Raw genomic sequence first — 21,827 nt, forward strand, 5'->3', positions numbered from 1 at the left:
TGGCTGCATTGTTCTAACCTATGGGAAGATTGCTGTGATATGTCTGACAAGTAGGAACAAATCAATGAAGAAAAAAGCCTTAAAAACTTGCAGCACTCACCTGGTTGTCTACCTGATTTTGTTGTTCAGTGGTTTTAGTGTTATTGCTCTGCATCGATTCCCTCAGTACTCATATTACAGAAAAATCCTCACCATTCTGTTTTTTGTTGTACCTGGAAGCCTCAACACTATTATCTATGGTGTCCAGTCAAAAGAAATACGTAACTTTTTATCTGAAAAAATTAAGACACATCAATGTTTTCAATTAAAAAATAACAAATAGTGGCACAGACTTTATTTTTCTTGTATACCCAATAAAACCTGACTTCCAACTCTTAGGATGTGTGTTTTTTACTGTGAATTTTTCATTGTCTTTAGAAATTAATTTTGATGCAGTGAATTTATGCTTTGCATCTAGAATAATAATAATGAGACTTCATGTTAACAGAAATGTGCTCATTAAGGATGTATATATCTTAAAATGTTTAATCTCTTTTAATCTGATGAGTGTTTGTAGCTGACTCGTAATTAATCACAAATTAATCAGATTTATAAAAATATTCATGTTTTTTAACACAGTATTTTTTTTATCTTTATACTGTGTACTGTGCACTATTTTATTTTTATATTTGTATCATGTTCGAATAAAATTTCATTTTATTTCATTTCATATTCTTAGAAGCGTTTGAAAAATAAACTTTTTTCTTTGAAATGTACCTTTATTACCAAGCAATACAAAATCAATAGCTGGAAAAAGTGTTCAGACTCATTGAGCTTTTCTGTATTTTCCACATTATAACCACAAACATATTTAATGAATTTAATGTGAAAGACCAACAATAAGTGGAATACAGTTGTGAAGTAGAAAGAAAACTATCCATCATTCAAAATATTTTTTACAAATAAAGAACTGAAAAGTGCGGCCTGTAAAAGTATTCATTTGAGCAGGGGTCTCGATAACGGACTATTTTCCACATTTCACCAATTTTCTTTTATAAAAATGATGGAAAAATTTCAAGCCTGACCTTCATTTTGACAGGTTATAATTGACTGGTTCACATGAGCAGACATTATAGACTTTACGCAAAGAGTTCATCGCAGAGGCAACTAAAATCAATCAATCAATAAAATCCTTTCTGAAAATCATCCCATGGACTCTGAACTAAATGTGTCTTTCTGACCAGGAGTTGACAGCGTGTTGAAGAAATACGGACCGGATGAATTTGGAGCCCTTCTGGGTCAGAGGCGCATTCCAAACCTTTGGTTCAAATGGCGTCTTTAAATTCAGTCTCCATTACATACAGAACAGAGAAAACTAAAGAGAATGCAATGTTGTGTTAATCCATTTATAGGGTAGGGTTAGGGTTGGACGTCTTGAAATGTTTTTGTGTGGTTTCGCTTCCCCAAAACAGACAGATATCTGACCGTGACATCTGCCGCGGTCCTCCTGGGCATCCCGCTGAGACCATGGGAGGCTAAAGTCTTCCAGCTGCAGTGCTAAAACCGCAGTGTGAGTTAAGTTTAAAGCTTTGCAGCAGCCGAGCCGCATATGCATTAGTTGTGCAGCCGCAGCACACTGTGCATGTTACAGTCTAATTAACTTCTGCACCTTTATTTATCTCCTTAAGATAAACTTGGTCCTGGTCTTGGTTTTGTTTTGTTCTGGTTCTAGTCCTGGTCCTGGTTTTGTTCTGGTTCTGGTCCTGGTTCGGGTTTTGTTCTGGTTCTGGTCCTGGTTCGGGTTTTGTTCTGGTTCTGGTCCTGGTTTTGCTCTGGTTCTAGTCCTGGTCCTGGTTCTGGTTCTCTCCACTGGTTGCTCTGGTAGCAACTTGCTGGTTTCCTGTGGATAATCAGACGAGGTTGAAAGAAACTGAACAGAACAGTTCTGGACCTGGACGCCACTGGACCTGGACGGTACTGACCCGGTTCATGTGGATGTCAGACTCAATGTCAGATCAGATGTTGAGGGAATGAATGATTCCCTGTTTGTCCTGTAAAGTGAACTGATCAATGAACTCAAAGCGGAGAACCTTCACAATGACGTCCCGGTTTATTTTATCTGCAGGACTCTGGCGCCCTCTGCTGGCCGCCATTTGTCACTGCTCTCTGGAGTTTACATGAAATTCTTTTTTTCTTTTGATCAGATAAACAGCATGAACCTTTTAGTGTCCTGTTTATCAATCTTTAGCAGGTTTACAATATTAAATCTTCCAGATATAAATCCATATCTGATGCATGAATATTAATATTATTAGTGAGACTGCTTCAACCTGGGCCCAAATACAGAGACGAGCCCTGCAGGAGGAAAACGATTTTAATGACAAATGTCTAACGTTTGGATATAACTGGTCTGGTGGTTGTCATGGAGATTCATTGTTCTGGGTCATTGATGGAGTGGTTATGGTTGGTTGGCCTCTCCACCGGTCCAGGTGTGGATCATGGTTCTGACTCAGGTTTTCTGGAGACCAAAACCTCAGAAACGGTTCTGTAAGCATTTCCAGACTGATGGAAAAATTTTATTTCTGTTGTTCAACTTCTTCAGATCGGAGCAGCTTGTTCTGCTGTTTCACAAAAGTTCTGGTTCTGATCGGGCCTTTCTTTAATTATGGTTTTAAAACTGCATTTTTTACATTTAGACAGATTATCTTTGATATTAAAAATTGAAATATTTAATTATTTCAGATTAGAACTGCAAGCCAATATAATGGGTTCCTCGCCCCACCTGGCAGGTCCCCTCCTTGAGCTACCCACCCACATGCATTGGGTACAACAGGCATCTTAGGCCTATTCCATGCAGTGCTGCCTGAATGCATCATATTATAACAACATATTATTATGGTTCTTTTCGGTACATTTGTTTACAGTTTTTTTTTCTTGTGAAGTGTCTTGAAATTAATTTTTGATCAACTGACAAATATACTGCTCAAATCAATAAAGGGAACATTTCACTTTAATTTTGTGTGTGGCTCCAAATCCAGGCCTCCATTGGTTAATAAATTTAATTTCCATTGATGATTTTTGTGTGATTTTGTTGTCAGCACATTCAACTTTGTACAGAACAAAGTATTCAATGAGAATATTTCATTCATTCAGATCTAGGATGTGTTATTTGACTGTTCCCTTTATTTTTTTGAGCAGTGTATTTTTCCTCTATAGTGTAGTAATGGATCCAAACATTTATCTTGGCCAGCAATATGTCTGAACTTCAACATACTTACCTCTTGTCTAACTTCATCTATGGGGAATTTCAAGTTTAAATTAATTGTTTAAGCCATCAAATCTATATAAAGTAATGTTTATTCGACTGTAGTATGATTTGTATTTTTCTGTTTTGTCTCGTTTCAGTTTCATACTTTTTCGCATTAAATCCTCTTCAAATACAACACTGGCCTGTTCCCTGAAGGAAGTGACGAGAGACACAGTTTAGCTCACATTGGGTGGATCAGTGCATTTATCTTCAGGACTGTCCTGCATTTGAAACCTTGTGGGATTAAAATCCATTTTGGAAAATTGCCGATTTGGTCAATGCACACAGAGCGCCGGCGATGATGAGGCCCACGGGAAGCATGTGGTGGGGTGTGCAGGTGGGTTGTAGGTGGGGGCTGTGGAGAGGAAGGACTTGCCGATTTGGGCCAGGAACCCAATATATCTGCTTGCAGTTCTAGTTTAGCTTTGTCTTCTATTTATTTTATGCTTTCAGGGGGTGACTCATATGTCATCCCCCAGAGGGCGCTGCAGTCCTCCAGTTCTGGATCTCGGTTCTGAACCGAACACGTTTGGTCCAGAGTTCATTGGGTCACAGATTAAAATCAGAGGCAGGGAATAATTATAAATATCATTTATTGTAAATCAATACAATCACAGATTCAGCTGATTGATTATACTTACTGAACAGTGAGTGACTCATGCAGTGTTGGTTTATAAAGTGGATAAAATGTAAAAGAATCAGAACCGACCCCGGTCCAAAATAAAGCTCCCAGGTTTTAGGACTTTAGATGATTTTATGTCCTTAATAAAGCACTAAATGATCAGATTAACGGATAATCTGTTGCCATTTAATGTTTCAAGAATCAGAATGAAAAGCCTCTGAAGCTAAACATCATCAACAAACATGAGGAAGTTCTGGAAGTTCTCAGGTCCATGAATGACTCGGCAGATTACCCAGCTAGAACCAACCGAGCCATTTGGACCTGCAGGGAACCGGACCCAGGTTCTCCTGGCTCAAATATCTACACATTATTGCTTCAAATATTTTAATCTGACTGTATTCTTCACTTCCAGAAAACCAGACTTCATCTGAAGGTTCTGGGATAAGATTCTGCTTGGTTCTGTTTGGTTTCAAAGGTCACTAAGCAAAACATGGTGAAAAACTTCAAACTTAATGAGCTGTAAAGGTGAGAAACCTCGGCAGAGTGGAGGTGGCGCTGCTCAAGGCGGATCCGTCCAGATATTCTGGTCGGATCCATCAGACGGCCTTGCCCAGAATCAGGACGCTCATGAAGAAGAACATGATGAAGAAGAGCCACATGAAGAAGCGGTCCATGACCTTGGCAACCTTCCTCCACTCGGCGACGCGGCGCTGGGCGGTGCGCTGGTCCTGGTATGACCCGGCGATGGACTCCACGCTCTGCAGCAGCCGCTGGTGCTGGCACACACACCTGGTTCTGACCCGGATCTCCCTCTGGGTCGCCCCGCTGGCTGGCTGCTCTGCCTCTCTCTCCTCGGAGTGATCGATGGTGACCAGCAGATCCTCCTTCCACACCGCTTCCTGCCCTCCTGCCTGCTGACCCCCCTCTTCCTGCCCCCCGGGACCCTCCTCTTCCTCACCCCGCACCCCCCAGGCCCGCCCGTTGACGTCCCAGCTGGCTCCTCTTCCTCTGTCGTCAGACCGGCTGTGGGACTCCTGCCGGGACAGTGGCTGCTTCCTGGACGGCGCCCCCCCCAGGCAGCTGGCCCCCACCTCGCTGACGAAGCAGATCCGGGCCAGGAAGTTGAGGACGAGGAGCTCCGCCCACTTTGGGACAGGCCGGGCCTCGGGGCCGCAGTGGTGGATATTCATGATGAAGATGGTGAGAGCGGTGGAGGCGGTGACCATCGTCATGGTAGCGATGTAGTACTTCCCTGGTGGGACACAGACGGGTTACCATCTGGACTCAAAACCAAGTCAGACTTAAAGGGCTGGTACCATGTCTTCCAGGCACATAGTGCCATTTTATAGCTCAGCAATTGTTATAAAAATATTAAGTATAACTTAAAAGAAATGCTACTTCCTTACTTAACGCCCTGAAATTGGGCCTCTGTCTCTTTAAGAATTTCCTCCTCTCTCTGAAGCTCCGCCTCCAGGAAGTCATCCCAATATGGCTCCTCTATTAACAATTTAAGGTTTTTACCAGCGTTGCTCTGAGAAGTAGCTCCCAAATGAGCTCAGTAGTTCCACCAGCTGTTTACTAATTGCTGCTGGCTAGTCTGAAGGAGCTGATCGGGGGAGGAGCTGTGCCTTCAAGGCGGGGCTAGGTCCACCCAGGCATTTTTCTCAGCTGAATGGTTGCCATGGAGATTAAAGGATTTCTCACACATGAAAGAATCAAACCAGCACATCAGGGAAAACATTAGAACATGATGAAAGCTGACTTTACGTGATACTGCCCCTTTAAACAGAACCAACCCTGACCAAAGCTAACTGACAAACAGATTATTTTTCCTATTTCATCCATATGGCCATCACCATGGCAACAAGGTAAAAAAAAACAAGGTCAAAAAGACATGTATTTACTAAAGCTGAATATTTATTAAGTTTGAACCGGTTCCTGACTTCAGCCTGCTCCTTTTCTTTTCCCTCCTCAGTGTGTGTGTGACTCGATGTGTGTGTGAGACTTTGTGCATGTGTGTGTGACTCGGTGTGTGTGTGAAGATTTAAAGCTGCTGCTGCTGGAGCTACCCGGTGCTGAATGGATCGGCGGATCCTGAGCGGTGATTGGTGGATTCGCTGACAGGAAGCATCGACCCGCCGGCTTCCTGCTGATTGCTCTGCCACAGTCATTATGGCTGATCTGCTGACTCAGCAGGATTTAAACTTTTCCTGGTTCTGCTCTGATGGAGCGACCTGATGTGGATCCCAGCCAGGAATCTAAATCCTTTAATTAGGAGCGACGCCTTTGCCCCCCAGCAGAGCAGTGCTGGAGGCTTTATCCATTTATCTGGAAGCCGTTTCCTCCTTGGAGTCGGACTGAAACGCTGCTGCTCATTAAAACTTCCCTCAGAGAAATTTCAGGATTCAGTAAGAAAATAACTTTATGCCTCCAGGCAGGTTTATCAGATAAAACTGCAGCATCTCTGTTCTGTACAATTGATTCTGACCTATAATAATGTGGTAGTTAGTGGTAATAATGTGATTATTAATGTGATTAAACTCAGCTGTTTTATTGTTACAAGCTGACATTAACTCTCTGCCTGGATGCAGCATCAGCTTCATCTGCCTGCAGCTTTAACAACAAGCTGCAGGCTGTTGTTAAAAATTAGATTAAAAAAACAGTTTTTTATCTAATAAAGAATCATAGAAATGTACATAATCTCACTGCATCACATTAATTTTCATATTTATTTCTCCTGCAGATATAAAAACCAGAGAGAAATATTAACATTTCTACCTGAGATAATTTCTGAATAAAACACCGCAACATACTTCTTTTTCTTGTATGGCAGGCAGTTTTAACATTAAAACAGTTTTATCTGTAATTACATTCTAGTTATCTAAGCGACGGCTGCTTAAGCCCGCAAAGAATTTACTGCTTATTCTTTCCAAAAAACACAAACGAACTTAAATGGCTTAGAAGAGATAAAAGTGCTGCTGTCGAACAACTTAAAAAATTGTTTGACTTTTAATAACTTTAAAATGCTATGTAAATCTGGGGCATTTTGACAGAATAATTATCAGTGACGTTTCCTGACTAGTCAGAATGTTAATTCAACATATCTGGAATAGAAAAACCATCTAGATTAAATATATCTACTTCATTAGAAGACATAGCAAATTATGACGAGTCAGAATTCCAGATATCTCTAAGTTAGTTTTGCTGAGTCATCATTCATCTGCACTAATCTAATATTATATATCTATGCTTAGGATATTGAATGATGGAGTCATTAATGTGCCTTTAATTGGAAGCAAAGGTAATCCATCTTAATTGTGTTTTATGTTGATGTTTGATAGCAGGCATGTTGAATCCTGCAGTCAGAGACGTTTGTTCTCTGCTGAGGTTCAGGACAAAGGAAACTCCTCACCGATCAGTGGGACGCTCTCAGACGGCGGCATGCTCTCAGCCACCAGCAGCTGGAAAACGGTGAGGGCCAGCAGCACCGTCACGCCCAGCGACACCTTCTCGCCCGAGTCGGCTGGTAGGTAGAAGCCCAGCGGCGCCAGGAAGGAGATCATCATGCAGGGCAGCAGCAGGTTGAAGATGTAGAAGGAGGCGCGGCGCTTCAGGTGCAGCGTGAAGGTGATGTCCGGGTATGGGTCCGAGCAGCAGCCATACAGGATCACGTTCTTCTTGGCCGGCATGCGCAGAACCTACGGGACAGGGGTCAGAGGTTGGTCACAGCAAGCCGGGCAGCAGGCGACCTGGCCGGTGACCTCTCACCTCCCACTCCACGTTGGGGACGAAGTCGGCCAGGTCGGCGCTGTCCAATGCGTTGAACAGGTCCATCTGGTTCCCGTTGTGGGTCCAGGAACCGAAGGTCAGGTGGCATTGCTGAACGTCAAAAGGGAAAAACGCCACGTCCACCGAACACGAGCTCTTAGTGATGGCCGGCTGGTCCCACGTCACCTGGCCGTCGTTACGCAGCACCACGTTGGTCTCCATGGAGCTGGAGAACTCATCGTCCGCACTGCGGAGAGGTGAGGGTTAAACCTCAAGGAAATTTCAAGCCCCGCCCACATAATGTAACTCCTTCCACATGCAGAACTCATCATCCACACTAAAGACAAGGAAGGGTTAAACCTGGAGGAAACCAGGGCCTGAAGACCACAAGCACTATCCATCCTACAGTAGACCCACCCTCTATTCCTGCCCCTGCAGTAGCCCCGCCCATCTACAGTAGCCCCATCCACCTGTTGTAGAGCACGATATCAGGCCTCCAGACATAGTTGCTAGGGATGCGTATGGCGTCCAGGCCGTCGTACTCGTCACTCCTCCAGCTCAGGAAGGCGTCCATCCACACCTGGCGGACCCACAGGTAGGTGGTCAGGATCTGGTTCCGCTCGTCCTGCAGAGAATGGAGCAGTGAAGTTGGGGAGCCGCCGAGCGTGTGCAGATGGCGGCGGCGTGGTTACCATGTCGATGATCTGGGACAGAGTGATCTGCAGCGTGACGTTGATGACATGGTCAGTGTCGTCCACCGGCCGCAGAGCGTTGGTGTAGTTGGAGAAAAGGTTGTTGAGCAGCTTCTGGGCGAAGCGGCCATGGGCCGAGAAACACCCTGCAGACCGGATTACTCTGGATTAGTCATGCTCAAAGGCTTGGTTTATAACTTTTTCTCATGTTTCTTTTATTTCTCTTTTCAAACGTTAAACTTGTTTCCAGGAGTTTCTGTCCTCTGATCTGATCGTCAATCTTTTCTAATCCGCAGCGCTTCCTGTTGCAGCTGATGCATTCCCACCTTAATTAACCTTATCATCACCTCAGCCTTAATCTGGAACAGCAGGATTACACTAATCCACTCATTAATCAGGAACAGGATCAGAATCTGATTCAACTCTTTTAGAAATTAAAGTTGTTTAGCATTCTTTTTATGAGTTCACATTTCTGTGTTATGTTTTTATTGGTTGGATGCCTGCAGCTGCAGACCAATCAGATGAGAGACCCCTGCAGGTGATCCATCAGAACCTGATCTCCAGTTCTTCCCGTCTCCCCGTCTGATCAGAGGAACTTCCTCATAAGGGTTGCGGGAAACTGCAGATCCATAAATCAGGAATAAAATCCAGTACCAGCAGCAGAACCAGGTGGGCCTGCTGAGGTTCTGTTGTGAGCCCAAAGCTGCTGGGTTCCAATGAAATGAGGTCCAGATGAATTATAACTAGAATATGAATGAATCTGCTGTGGTTCTGATGGAAACAGGAATAAAACCCAGTGAGTCTCTGTGGCTGTTGGAACTGAACTGGGTTCTTGTTCGACCCGGTTCTGGTCCGATTCATGTTTCATTGAGTTGAGCAGCAGCTCGCTGAACTAAAAAGGAGCAGCTGCTGCAGCGCTGACCTTCAGATTCCTGAGGACAGGAGACACTGCTGCTCTGGACAAACATGGACATGCTTACTGGACCTGGTTCTGGCCCGGTTCTGGCCCACCATCTGCACCAGCTGGGGCTGTTTGTCAGAACCTGGCGGCCTTTAGCGCGTCTGGGAGATAATCTGAGACAGGACGCCTCCCATGTCTCTCTGGGCTAAATATTTACCTTGTTTAGGCTGATTCTCTCTGGCGGCCGTCTTGCCTCTGGGGTTATTTACCTCCAGATTAGATCAACTTCCTGCTCAACTTCCCTCTGTTTACCTCATTTCTAACCTTTATTACTCAGCGTGCGCTTTAAATCTAAGGACCAAATCACAATCTGAATCAGATACAGATCAAAGTCACCATAAACATTTATTTGTGCTGCATTACATCATGAAGTATTTGCTGCTGCCTCATTAATAAACCCCAACGTCTGATTGGTTCAGCTGACTTTAGGGGAACCAATCAGGTGAGGCCTCACAAATCAACATCACGATTAGTCCTCAAGTCACAACTTTCACCCAACAATTACCAATAACTTAAAGAAACATTTTATTTATCTACTCATTAAGGGGAACTGGATGAATCTGATGCGTCAGGAGGCGTGAAGAGGGCCGGGAGCAGCAGGCGCAGTGGGCGAGTCTGATCAGAGGCTCTGTCTGTCGCTTCTTTCTTCAGCTTCAGAGAAACAATCCTGGGTCCAATGAAATCACCAGAACCAACTTCCTGTTTCTGTCTGAACTGAGGAGGAAACTCTGGTTCTGCTGGATGGACAGACGGCGGGTCCAGGTCCGATTATCTGGTTCTGAAATGATCTAGACACCAAGCTAATGCTAACCTGGGCGGACCTCAGCCGTTAGCATCCCATAATAATCCATCATCATCACTGGATTACAATAATAATAATAATTACTATTATTAATCATAATATTTAATAATAATATTAATATAATAAATACTGTTATTATTATATCATTAATAATAGTAATAAATAATAATAAAGCTCATTTGATGAACTGTGGGACTGGAGTGTTCTGGTCGTTTATGATTTTTCTTATGATTCGATCATCCAGTAAAACAATAGATGTCCATAAGCGGCTTCCCCCTCAGCATGATGCTGCCTCCACCGGATCACCAGCTGGGCTAAGATCCACCCACACTGGAGCAGAACCCACCAGAACCAGAAGAACTCGGCTCATTAAGCTCTGCTACTTGGAAGGTTCAGGTCCAGAGGACTAGTGGACCAGAACCGGGTCACAGAAAACCAAAGCAGCCAGATAGAACTGAATAAATGTAACCAGAGAGGATGTGGAGAACCTCCAGACAGGTTCTGGTTCTGGTTCTGGTTCTGCTGGATCAACTCAGTGAGCCCAGATTGAAGGTTCTGGTTCTGATGAGAAAAAGTTCTGCTGAAGTTCTGCTCTGATGCTTCAGAAGCTGCTGGAATCTGGACCGGACCAGGAGGTTCTGCCTCACTCTGACTGTTTACAACCTCTACCTCAGGCTGTTCAGGTTGTTCCACTACGTCTCACTGCCCAGCAGAACCAGAACTAGAACCAGTCTGTAAAGGTCCTGACTTCTGTCCTTCAGGTGGGACGTGATGGACTCGTCCAGAACCTCCGCAGAACCGGCTCTGTTCTCAGAATAAAGCATCAGAACGTTGTGTCACAGTTTAGAAGCCAGTACCAGTAGAGGATCCGGTTCTGGTTCTGGTCCAACCCGAGCGCAGACCCACATTAAACTGTTCTTACCTGGAAGCAGCAGCAGCAGCAGGACGGCCGAGGTTCTGCAGCAGAGCTCCATCCTGGTTCTGATCCGATAGATGGAGTGGGTCCAGCTTGAGGAGGAGAGGGAGGGGAGGGGCTGAGGCAGAGGATGGTGATGAAGGTCTGAGCGTGTGCAGTAGAGCTCTGGTCTCTGATGTATGAGCAGTCGTTAGTGCTCCACCTGCTCTGCACAATGTTAGGACAAAACTCTGCAGGACACCATCCACTGTCCCTGGAGGACAGACCTGGTTCTCTCCACAGAACCAGGTCTGGTTCTGCTGACCCAAAACTCCATCAGTCAGTTCCTCTTTGATCCAGTTAAAGGAACCAGAAGATAGACTGCAGTTCATCTGTTTCACGATTGAATCAGATGAACCGATTCAATATGGTGAAGATTTTTGTCTGAGCATTCTCAGTTCAGATCAGTTCAGTTCATCAGTTCAGTTAATTTATCTATTCATTCCAATTGATCCTGGTCATCAGTGCAGAAAGCTAAATTCATTGTTCAGATGAGATTAAAAGTTTCTAAGGAAACCCAGCAACATGCTCATCATGCAGCTCTGGAGGCGGGACTTCTTGTAGAACCTACCTGTCACAGTCAAAGTCTGCAGAGGTTTGTCAAAATGTGGTGAAGCAGGAAGACAAGCTGACTTTTTCTCCTACTGCTCTCCAGTCTGCATTATCTGCTGTTATTCCAGCTCTTAACTTTTTGTTTCCTCAGTTATTTCTACACCTGCTCTGTGTTCCGATTGGCTGATTCCCTCCTGGAGGCGGGGCATCAGCAGTCATGATGCTGCCATCGCCTAATCGTTTTCTGTCTCCTGCTGTTAACTTTTTATAGAAAGTTCTCCTGGTTCAGTTCTTCTGCTCTGTCAAATCTCCAGTCGGGTCAGACGGTCTCTGGTACCGACCCGGTTGTGGTTCTGCTGGAGGTTTTTTCTTGTTAAAGTGAAGTTTTTTCCTCTGTACTGTCGCCCCCTGCTGGTCAGGATCAGCTCTGCTGGGTTTCCACAGAAACTTAACTGATTTAATATTCCTCCATTAAAATGTTAAAATAGAAAAACAAAAGAAAAATATTTTCATGAGAGCAGAAGATCAAAGATTCCTGCTGTGAACAGAACCAGAACCAGAACCAGCTGAAGGTTCTGATCCAGTTTCCCAGCTGCTGAGGTACGGAGTATGTGACGTCAGCTGAGTGTCCAGCAGGGGGCGCCAGAGACTTTTACATCAGCGGGATCAGGTTCAGCTGCTGGGTTAGGGTTACCAGGCTGCAGGTCAAAGGTCACAGGTTGCTTTTGGGTGTTTCTAATATTTATATATTGATTTATTAATATTGATTTATTTGCTATGCCTTCTAGAGTTGTTATTTTTAAATCTAGTTTGCTGTCTTGCACGATGATGATAAATGAATACTGCCTCTGATCTGATGGGCAGCAGCACCAGAACCGGAACACAACCAGAACAACAGCAGAACCAGAACATAATCAGCATTCTTCATCGGGTTGTTTAGCCTCTTCAGGTCCTTGATTCTGGTTTTGGTTCTGTTCCGGACGGTTCTGGTTCTGGTCTGGAGAACCTCTGGAGGTAATGGTGTAAAGAAGTACTCTAAGTCAGAAGTGTCAGAGGAGCACTGTAATACAGACTGCTACAGGAGGCTGTTCCTGCCCCTCACTGAATGATTTGCGTTATAACATCTATAACATTTAATTTTCCTTTGGGATCAATAAAGTATTTCTGAATTGACCAAATAGGATTAATGATTTCTAAGTATTCATGTTTCAGTTAAATGTTTATATGATATAAAGTTTTACTTTGATTTAATGCTTAAGAAATAAGTAGATTTGAATGTAATTGCTTGATAAATTATATGGGACGTTATGTGTTCTTTCACTTCTGAACATTATGTAATGCCACGCCCCTTCTCTCTCATTGGCTGAGCGGACCGTCACTTCAAACTGATCCAACCAATGGTAGTGTCCGGCTCAAGATGCAAACTAATACAAACTAACCGCCGCCATGTTGTGTCTCCGCGGCCCGGAGGGACGTCCGGTCGTAAATAGTAAATGACGGTACCGCCCGCTGGGCCGCTGACTGGACCGGACCACAGCAGGACGCAATGAGCCGCCCGTCCTCAGCCGGAGGTGGAGGACTGGGAGCCGGTAAAGCAGGTGGGGGAAAGCACGGAGGCTCCGGAGGCACAGCTTCTGCCGCCGCCGCCGCTGCCGCCGCCGCGGCCGCAGCAGTGGCAGCTACCGCCGGTGTGGGCTCCGTCCCCGGCTCGGGTTCCGCCGCCGCATCCTCCGCCGGTTCGCTGCCGCATGCCGCGGCTCTCCCCGGTCAGTCCCCGGAGCTGACGGCGCTGTTCGAGTGCCCGGTGTGCTTCGACTACGTCCTGCCGCCCATCCTGCAGTGCCAGGCGGGTCACCTGGTCTGCAACCCATGCCGCCAGAAGCTGAGCTGCTGCCCGACCTGCCGCGGCCCGCTCAGCCCCAGCATCCGGAACCTGGCCATGGAGAAGGTGGCCTCCACGTTGCCATTCCCCTGCAAAGTAAGGCACCGGACCGGTCCGAGGCGGGCTGGGCCGGGAGACACCGATTACTCCGCTCGACGTTTCCACTGCATGCGCGCGCGTCGGGTGACGTCATGGGGATTCCTTCTGAACCAAAACAAAGCTAGAGTCTGTACCCGTCCGGTTCTGGTCCAGAAACAGAACCAGGAATGAGACATTCAGGTGGTCAGAGCGGAGGAGTCTGGTTCTGGTTCTGGTCCCTCAGGAACCAGAGACAGGGTTCAGTGTGATTCTTATTTGGAATAAATATTATTAATTCAATGTTGATCTGGTTCTGGAGCTTTTTGGGTCAGGTTCTGCCGCTCAGTGTAACAGAACCTGCCGTCTCTGGTTCTGTTACAGACACATTAAAGTTGAAGTGGATTGGACTGAAATCTGAGTCCTGACCTCTGACCTGATCTGGGTTCTGGTTCTACACATCAGCATCAGAAGTGTGTCCTCTTAACTCTAGGAGATTTTTCTCATTAAAAAAAGCGTTTTTTTATAGTTTCATGTTGTTTTTTCTGGTAAAATTGTCTTTATTCTGCTAAAATTTAGATTTTATTCTGATAATCAAACTTCTGGCTCAGAAATAAAAAACAGTTTTTAACTATATTTTACATTATTTATTTGTTTTTAGAAAAGAAAGTGAGGGGAAAAGAAATCTATTAAAATGTGATCTGGTTGGAAAAACTCACTTTTTATTTTTAAGCAGCAGAACCAGAACTTGTTCTCAGCTGTCAAACCCAGACATCCAGTTCTGGTTCTCTTCTGGTTGTGACCCGGTTCTGGCCTGTTCCCCTTTCCCTGCAGTACTCTGGTTCCGGCTGCCTGCTGGTCCTTCACCACAGCCAGAAGGCCGACCATGAGGAGCTGTGTGAGTTCAGGCCGTACACCTGTCCCTGCCCTGGAGCCACCTGCAAGTGGGCGGGGCCTCTGGAGGCTGTCATGCCACACCTGATGCACACACACAAGTCCATCACCACACTGCAGGTCAGAACACACACATACACGCATGTCTGGAGTCCAGTCAGAACCAGCAGAACTAGTTCTACTGAACACCTGGAAACTGTTAATCATCAGAATAACCAATCAGTAAACTAATCAATATCTCCCTTCAGATATCCTGATTCTGACCAGAGGCATGTAAACTTCTGAGTTCATGGAGGGGAAAAAACTGCAAACATTCCCAGGTTTTCGTAAGAACTGGTTGTGATGGTTCTGATCAGAACCCAGACGACTGGTTCTGATTGGACTATAAATCAATAACAAACGCTTTAAAGACGTGATCAATATATGATCAATAGATAAAACATCTGAATGAATGTTCAATATTTTCACTGATCTTTGGTCCCGAACTGTACAGCATTCTGGGAGATGTAGGCTTTAGCCGCTTAGCCTGGGTCAACTAACTCTCACTTTCTGATTGCCTAGCAACAGCCTGTAGGGTAACAGACAGTTTCAAATCCCCCCTGACTTTGGTTGCCTAGCAACAGCCTGCTGGGTTCATGGCGCACCAGCAGTTTGAGGTTTCTCCACTTTGCCTCAGAACTACTTTGAAATCAAAACATGAGCTGTGTCCGAATTCAAGGTCTGCATCCTTGGAAGGACGGATTTGTAGGCCAATTACATCATAGCGTGGCGACAAGGCCTGTCCGAATTCAAAGGCTCCTTCAAATGCGTCCTTCTTTTCCCCAGATTTGAAGGATGGGTCCAGTGTATCCTTCACGGCCCACGATATCCCATAATTCATTGCGGGTTCCAACTGGGCGTTCAGGCAGAGGGTCAATGGCGTTGAATAGCGACAAATTATTTAGCTTTATAACACTTTAAATGACACAACGTGATTTGGTACAACATTTTTAGGCGAGAATGTAAGTGTGTAAATCTCAAATATCTGCTCGGTTCATCAATACATCACCAAATTGCAATATTGCTCTGACATTTTCGGACCCGTCTGCTACCGCTGCGTTAACAGCCCTCGCCAGCTGTCAGCTGGCCAGGCGCTCCAGGTTTGGTACACAGAGAGAAAACGCCTAACTCCTGGCACACTGTTATAAAAACTCCCTCTAGCTTTTCCCAATGAGTGGGAGTTAAGCACCGGTATTATTCAAACATGTCTGGTTGAAAAATGTTTGGTTTATAAAGTATTTCAAAGCAGAGTACATCGGTTTGATTGATAATTAAAGTAGACAGTTGGTGAAGGCTAGACCTGTCCGAATCCACAGATACTTTTCTTCCGGTCTTAGTTTTTTCCCGGCCTTCGAAGGACCCGTCCTACGTAGACCAGTCCTTCGAAGGATGCAGACCCTGCACAGCTATTGAGTGAAAACTGGACAAGAGGTTAAAGGTCACATCACCAGTTCTGTTGTATGTCCGATAATAAAAAAAAACGATCCATAATTATCAATATAATTAAGTTTTCGAGGGTCAGGGTCAACCACACACACCCTGGGTGTGTGTGTGGTTGTGTCTGAGATGCAGGTCAGACGTCAGCATGCTGTCTTCCCACAGGGCGAGGACATCGTGTTCCTGGCGACGGACATCTCGCTGCCCGGCGCCGTGGACTGGGTCATGATGCAGTCGTGCTTCAGCCACCACTTCATGCTGGTTCTGGAGAAGCAGGAGAAGTTCGAGGGCCACCAGCAGTTCTTTGCCGTGGTTCTGCTCATCGGCGCCCGCAAGCAGGCCCAGAACTTCGCCTACCGCCTGGAGCTCAATGGGAACCGGCGCCGCCTCACCTGGGAGGCCACGCCGCGCTCCATCCACGACGGCGTGGCGGCGGCCATCTTGAACAGCGACTGCCTGGTGTTCGACACGTCCGTTGCTCACTTATTCGCCGACAACGGCAACCTGGGCATCAACGTCACCATCTCCATGTGCTGAGGATGGCGCGGTACCGACCCGGTACCGACACGACCCGGTCCAGATCGGGTCTGATAAAAACTGTTGAAATAAATGTTCTGTTGGGTCTGGTTCTGGTTCTGGTCAGTGATCTGTGGATCAGAACATTGTCTAGCTCAGAGACAGAACCGTTTCAGTTTGTTGGACCTGTCCAGCTGGCAGAACCTTCTGGGTTGATGGTCCGCTTCTCCAGGGTTCGGATCTGGAGCCCAGTCAGAGATAACTCTGACTGGGGTCGGTCACATGACCTTTGACCTTCTGTTGGCAGAACTTCCACATCATCAACTGGTTCCTGCAGAAGTTCTCCTATGGGCCAGCTGGGGGAAGGAACCTGTGCCGGTTCTGGTGTTTCCCTTCAGCTTTTAGAGGAGAACCAGAACTGACTGCAGAATCAGAACCGCTGGTTCTGGATCAGTAGAATAACCCAACAGAACGTGATTTCGTTCTGAAGGGCTCTTGAGCTGAACCGGACTGACCCAGGGGTTGGGAGGTTGCTGGTTCTGATCCAGCAGCGAACAGTCCAATCTGCCACCACAGCCTTACTTTTCTACCGCTGCCCTCTTTCTGTGCTGCTGAAGTTCTGATGAGACCCACAGGACCCGGAGTACTGCTCAGCTCTACAGAACCAGAACACAAACAGTCCGGGTTCACTAATGACTGCAGCAGGAAGATACCTCAGAACTCCTCCAGCACCCCTCAGATGCCGGGAACTGGACCCTGACTGCAGCTCAGGACACGCTGGTTCAGCAGAATCTGCAGATTTGGGGTCAAAGTTCAAGCTTAGAATATGTAAAGCTACTATAAAGATCAGTTTATGTGAGCAGAAGAAGAAACATCAACTTTTTTCATTATTAGAACCTTTAAATTTCCAGCTGAGGCCAGAGAAAGCCTCCGGCCCTTTAAATCATTCCAGGTAGTTCAATCTCACAGACACCTTCAATCAACATATGAATGTAAAACATCACAAATACATCAATAAGAAATAAAACCTGCCTGATGCTCCATCCACCATTACACTGTCGGGTTCCACTGGCTGAGACTAGCTTAGCATCGTTAGCATGCTAGCTGTTAGATTCCAAATAAATTTCTGACTCATGAGATGAGCTTCAGATGTTGAACATAAACACCGTCTTTTAGTTGGTCTGTGATTTGGTTAAACTGGTTCTGGATCAGTGTGCTGGTCCGGACTGGGACCGGAGTCGTCTGGAGTCCAGTCTTCACTGAGATAATCTAAATAAAATCGGATCAGACAGGTCCAAGTCTCGTCTGGATCCCTCCAAACATTCCTTATGGAAAATAACTTATTTTTCTCTATTTTTAAATAAAAACTGATATCAGGTGTCTAAGCTGGCATTTAACAGGTTAAACCCTAAAAACCGCTGAATGTTTTGAGCTGTGCTCAACTTCGATGAAAATTATACCGATACAACATTCATCTGTAAAATTTTCAGCAGTTTTTGTGTCAGTACTTCCACCTTGTGGCAGCTGTAGCTGAAAATAAATCAATCAGTAAATCAGATCATGATTTAAAGCTAAACAGCCAGCATGCTATACTATCGGGAAGTTTTAATGATTAAAACTAAAAATGTTTTAGGTTTATTCACATAAACTGATCTCATCTGTTGTTACTATGTTTTCTCTAATGGGAGCCAATTCAGGTTAAAAAAAAGTTTTAATTGATCCCAGATGGACATTAAATGTTCAGGTCTGACCTCAGAACCGCCCCGGTTTGGTTTGCAAGCATGTTGTAGAACCTGGAGAGATGCTAACAGTGTTAGCATTAGTGTTAGCCTGGATGCTTAGTGCAATAATCAGGATTTATCAGAACTTTTTCACTTGCAACTGAAATACAATTAAGTTGGCGTGACATCTAACACTGACTTCCTGTTGATTCAAAATGACACTTCCTGTTTCCTTAAGCCTGCCCACACGCTTTATTCTGATTAAAACACCCTACAGAAAAATGTGTGGAGAAATTATTTCTACTGTTTGCTGTCTGGAGGTAGATTCACCTTCTTCAGATGTTGTAACCAAATAAAAGAGTGAATAACCAATTATTTTATTTGCTTCTATTATTTTTTGCCTCAGAAACATTTGGTTCTGTCTGGATAAACCCGGATCAGAACCAGGTCTGGATCAGTGACTCAGAAAAGGAGGGAACCACCATAGTAACCAGGGACTCAGCTTTTTGCAGCTGCTTTTTCTTCTATTTAACTTCAAATGTTTCTCAGAAATGAAAGTTTCAGCCAGCATTTTATTTTTTTTATTAAATTGATCTGTAAAAGTCTGTTTTTTAACTGCTGCGGTTTCAGGCCAGCGCCTCCTGGTGGCTGGACGCCATGCAGCTACAACAGCAGCAGGAAGTGACATCACAGGAAACATGTTTGAAGAGAAACTTAAACGAGCTTCTGCTCCGGTTTCAGCAACCATCGTCTTCATCTACGCTCCGTCTCTCGTCTCCTGGTGTCTCTGTCTCTTCTTCGGCTGTCCTCTCTGTCTCTCCATCTGTCCTCTCTGTCTTCCTCTCTCCTGTCCTCTCTTCTACCATCGTCTCTCCTTCTGTCCGCCTCTCTGTCCCTGACGTCTCTCGCCTTCCTTTCCGTCTCTCTGTCGTCTCTCCTTCTATCCCTGTTGTCTCTGTCCTCTCTTCTGTATATCTCTCTGTCCGTGTCCTCTCTGTCCCTCCCTCTTTCCGGCACCCCCTGGTGGTTGTACTTGTCATAGGCGGCGTCCTGTTTCTCCTCTTTGACCCGGATGGCAGCAGGAGGACGAGGAGACGAATCGGTCGAGGAAGACGACTCTCTGCTCTTCTTCTTCTTCTTTTCCTTCTTCTCTTTCTTTTTCTTCTTCTTCTCTTTCTTTTCTGAGGGAAATGAAAACAGCAAAAGAAGAAATTAAGAGGCATCTGGTTTTGGGTCGGGAGTTTCTTGTCAGCAGGAAATGACCTCACCCTTCTTGGCTTTCTTCACGGGGATGTCCTGCTGCTCGTCTTCCTCGGACGGGGCGGCAGCAGCAGGTTCAGTGGGTGCGCAGCCGTCTTCTCTGAGACGCTTGGTGATGTCATCAATGTCTTCGTGGTCTTTGGGAGGACGGTAGTTCTTCACATGGTCCACCCGGATGGTCCGCCCCTTGATCTGGAGCCCAGAAGCAAGTCAATACCAGCAGGGGGTGGGGCCTCTCAGCAGGGGGCGGGGCTTCTCAGCACGCTCACCTTAATGCCGTTGAAGTTGTCCACAGCTAGGATGGTACTCCTCTGGTCCTCATAGCAGACGAAGCAGAAGCCTTTGGACTTGCCCGTCTTCTTGTCTCTCACCAGGTTGATGTTGACAATCTCGCCGTACCTGATTGGAACGTAGCTTTAGCGCCATGCTAGCAGGACGACCTCTGGAGGTCAGAGTGAGTGGGACTTACTGGGAAAAGACGCAGATGAGGTCGCCCTCTGTCAGCTCGTAGGGAAACCCACCTGCAAGACCACAACACACACATACACACACACACACAACTGATCACACACAGTGTAGGTCATCATTCACACCCTGTGACATCACTTCCTGTCTGGACCTGAACAGAAATACAGAGGACTGAAACAGTCAAAGCTAACTGCACTAATTACAATTATTCCTATTTTAATGTCTTGTAAATGACTATTGATAAATATATATATTTGATTTTTTTTTTTTTTTTTTGGTTGTTGTTGTTTCCTCATTTGGCCAGATGTTGTTCGTTGCCTTTTGACCGATGTTTTGATTTAAAGAGGGTTTTTGCGGGGACAAGGTTGCTAGGCGATCTACACAAACTTCTGACGGTAACTGATGGTTGGTTGTTTTGGACATAGTGCAGAGAGTGAGCGAGCATACGAGTCACGGTTGAGGGGAGATAACTAGGGAATAGTTCAATTAAGGTCCAGACAATTAATTGATTAGCGCTCAGTTGATAAGGGAACAAGGAGGGTGTTTTGACAAGAGTATTGTATTTATTAAACGTGATGTTTATGTTTCGATATGAAATGGTGTTAATATTTGATTAACTGTCGAACAGTTGAAACAGTTGGAATACATTTTAGTTAATTTGTAATATAGAAATGTTAGTTAATTAGTTAGTTATTAATAGTTAGTTAATTGTAAATTTAATGTTATTACATAAAGTAAGGTTTATAGGTTAAGGTAAAAGGTTAAAACCACTAAAGGCGCTTTCGCACGGAATGGTACAGTACGGAACGGTACGGTTCCAGCCCTGTTGTGTTCGCATTATACTGTATTACCAAACTGGGCAGCTGCAAGGTGGAATCGTCAGGCTACTCAGTACATGAAAGAAAATGGGAAGTTTCCAAGTTTAAGGCACTTTACTGAGTTCATGTCCACTGAAGCTGAGATTGTGTGTAATCCAATTACGTCATTTCAGGCTTTTCACTCAACAGACTTCACCAAAATAACCAGCAAAGTTAACCAGAAAGAAAAAAGGCCCATCTCCAGTGTTCTCCATACGCAAGTGGTAACAGAAACAGAAGGCACAAAACAAAGGTCAAATGTTAAACCAACATGCATGCTCTGTCAAGACAACGGACACAAACTTCACAGTTGCCCTCAGTTCAAAGACAAACCACTCGAGGAACGAAGGAAATACATAAAAGACAAAAGACTTTGTTATGGGTGTCTTGCGCCGTGTCTGGGTTTAAAGGACTGTCGTTACAGACATATGTATGTGAAATATGCAAGAAAAAACACCCTACCTGCCTGCATGACTTTAACTATGACAACGACAAATCACAGACAAACCAATTTCAAATGAGCACAGAACAGACTGCAACAACCCTGTCTCTCAATGCAAGAACCAATGAACAATGTATAAGCACCTCTATGATCGTACCAGTATGGGTTTCTTCAGAGCAACAACCAAGTAAAGAAAGGCTTGTTTATGCACTCTTGGACACCCAAAGTGATACAGTGTTCATTGACCATGATGTGTCTAACGATCTCAAAGCTAAAGCAACCCCAGTAAGGTTAAAATTTAGTACAATGCTTGGTAAGGATGCAGTTGTGCCAAGCGTGCGTGTCTCAGGTCTCAAGGTGAGAGGATACAACTCTTGAGACATAATTGAACTCCCTCCTGCTTACACTAAAGACTGTATACCGGTTAACTGCTCTCACATTCCTTCCTGTGAAATGGCAAGGCAATGGGATCATCTCAAGGTAATAGTGAATGAGATCCCCCCACAGCTAGAATGTGAAGTTGGGCTACAACTGTTCCAAGGCATTAGCTCCAAGGCAGGTCATCTTAGGAGAAGGTGAACCCTATGCTATCCGCACA

At 45.2% G+C, this 21,827-nt stretch overlaps 4 protein-coding genes and 1 long non-coding RNA gene across 5 annotated transcripts in view; 3 read left to right on the forward strand and 2 right to left on the reverse strand.

The window, feature by feature from the left end:
• The window catches only part of LOC103156646 (olfactory receptor 181-like), a gene marked incomplete at its 3' end in the record, with an annotated part of 1,132 nt that extends 816 nt beyond the window's left edge, over positions 1 to 316 (forward strand). The window contains exon 2 of the mRNA XM_016664498.1: positions 29 to 316. Coding sequence (XP_016519984.1) covers positions 29 to 316 — 288 coding nt within the window. The remainder of the gene's footprint in view (positions 1 to 28) is intronic.
• Positions 317 to 3,862: 3,546 nt separating this feature from the next.
• Positions 3,863 to 12,872, reverse strand: LOC103156647 (neuronal acetylcholine receptor subunit alpha-10-like). The gene is made up of 6 exons (XM_016664502.1): positions 11,054 to 12,872; positions 8,369 to 8,514; positions 8,147 to 8,301; positions 7,677 to 7,923; positions 7,321 to 7,606; positions 3,863 to 5,160 (listed from the first exon to the last, which is right to left on the reverse strand). The coding sequence occupies exons 1-6, from the start codon at positions 11,103 to 11,105 to the stop codon at positions 4,505 to 4,507; spliced, it is 1,542 nt and encodes a 513-aa protein (XP_016519988.1). The 5' UTR covers positions 11,106 to 12,872; the 3' UTR covers positions 3,863 to 4,504.
• A 201-nt stretch (positions 12,873 to 13,073) lies between these two features.
• siah2l (seven in absentia homolog 2 (Drosophila)-like) lies at positions 13,074 to 18,574 on the forward strand. The gene is made up of 3 exons (XM_007578749.2): positions 13,074 to 13,616; positions 14,430 to 14,609; positions 16,131 to 18,574. Exons 1-3 carry the CDS (start codon positions 13,185 to 13,187, stop codon positions 16,500 to 16,502), a joined length of 984 nt encoding a protein of 327 aa, XP_007578811.1. The 5' UTR covers positions 13,074 to 13,184; the 3' UTR covers positions 16,503 to 18,574.
• Positions 18,575 to 18,767: 193 nt separating this feature from the next.
• rbmx2 (RNA binding motif protein X-linked 2) overlaps positions 18,768 to 21,827 on the reverse strand; it is an 8,749-nt gene continuing 5,689 nt past the window's right edge. The window contains exons 3-6 of the mRNA XM_007578750.2: positions 19,932 to 19,983; positions 19,732 to 19,861; positions 19,471 to 19,654; positions 18,768 to 19,383 (exon numbers count right to left, since the gene is read on the reverse strand). Of these exons, the coding sequence (XP_007578812.1) occupies positions 18,956 to 19,383; positions 19,471 to 19,654; positions 19,732 to 19,861; positions 19,932 to 19,983 (794 nt within the window). The 3' untranslated portion in view covers positions 18,768 to 18,955. The remainder of the gene's footprint in view (positions 19,384 to 19,470; positions 19,655 to 19,731; positions 19,862 to 19,931; positions 19,984 to 21,827) is intronic.
• The window catches only part of LOC107833972 (uncharacterized), a 5,522-nt gene continuing 4,169 nt past the window's right edge, over positions 20,475 to 21,827 (forward strand). Inside the window, exon 1 of the long non-coding RNA XR_001659735.1 lies at positions 20,475 to 20,607. This is a non-coding gene — a long non-coding RNA (uncharacterized LOC107833972). The remainder of the gene's footprint in view (positions 20,608 to 21,827) is intronic.

This window comes from Poecilia formosa, unplaced genomic scaffold (genome assembly GCF_000485575.1).
Source record: "Poecilia formosa unplaced genomic scaffold, Poecilia_formosa-5.1.2 Scaffold490, whole genome shotgun sequence".
Classification (NCBI taxonomy): Eukaryota; Metazoa; Chordata; class Actinopteri; order Cyprinodontiformes; family Poeciliidae; genus Poecilia; species Poecilia formosa.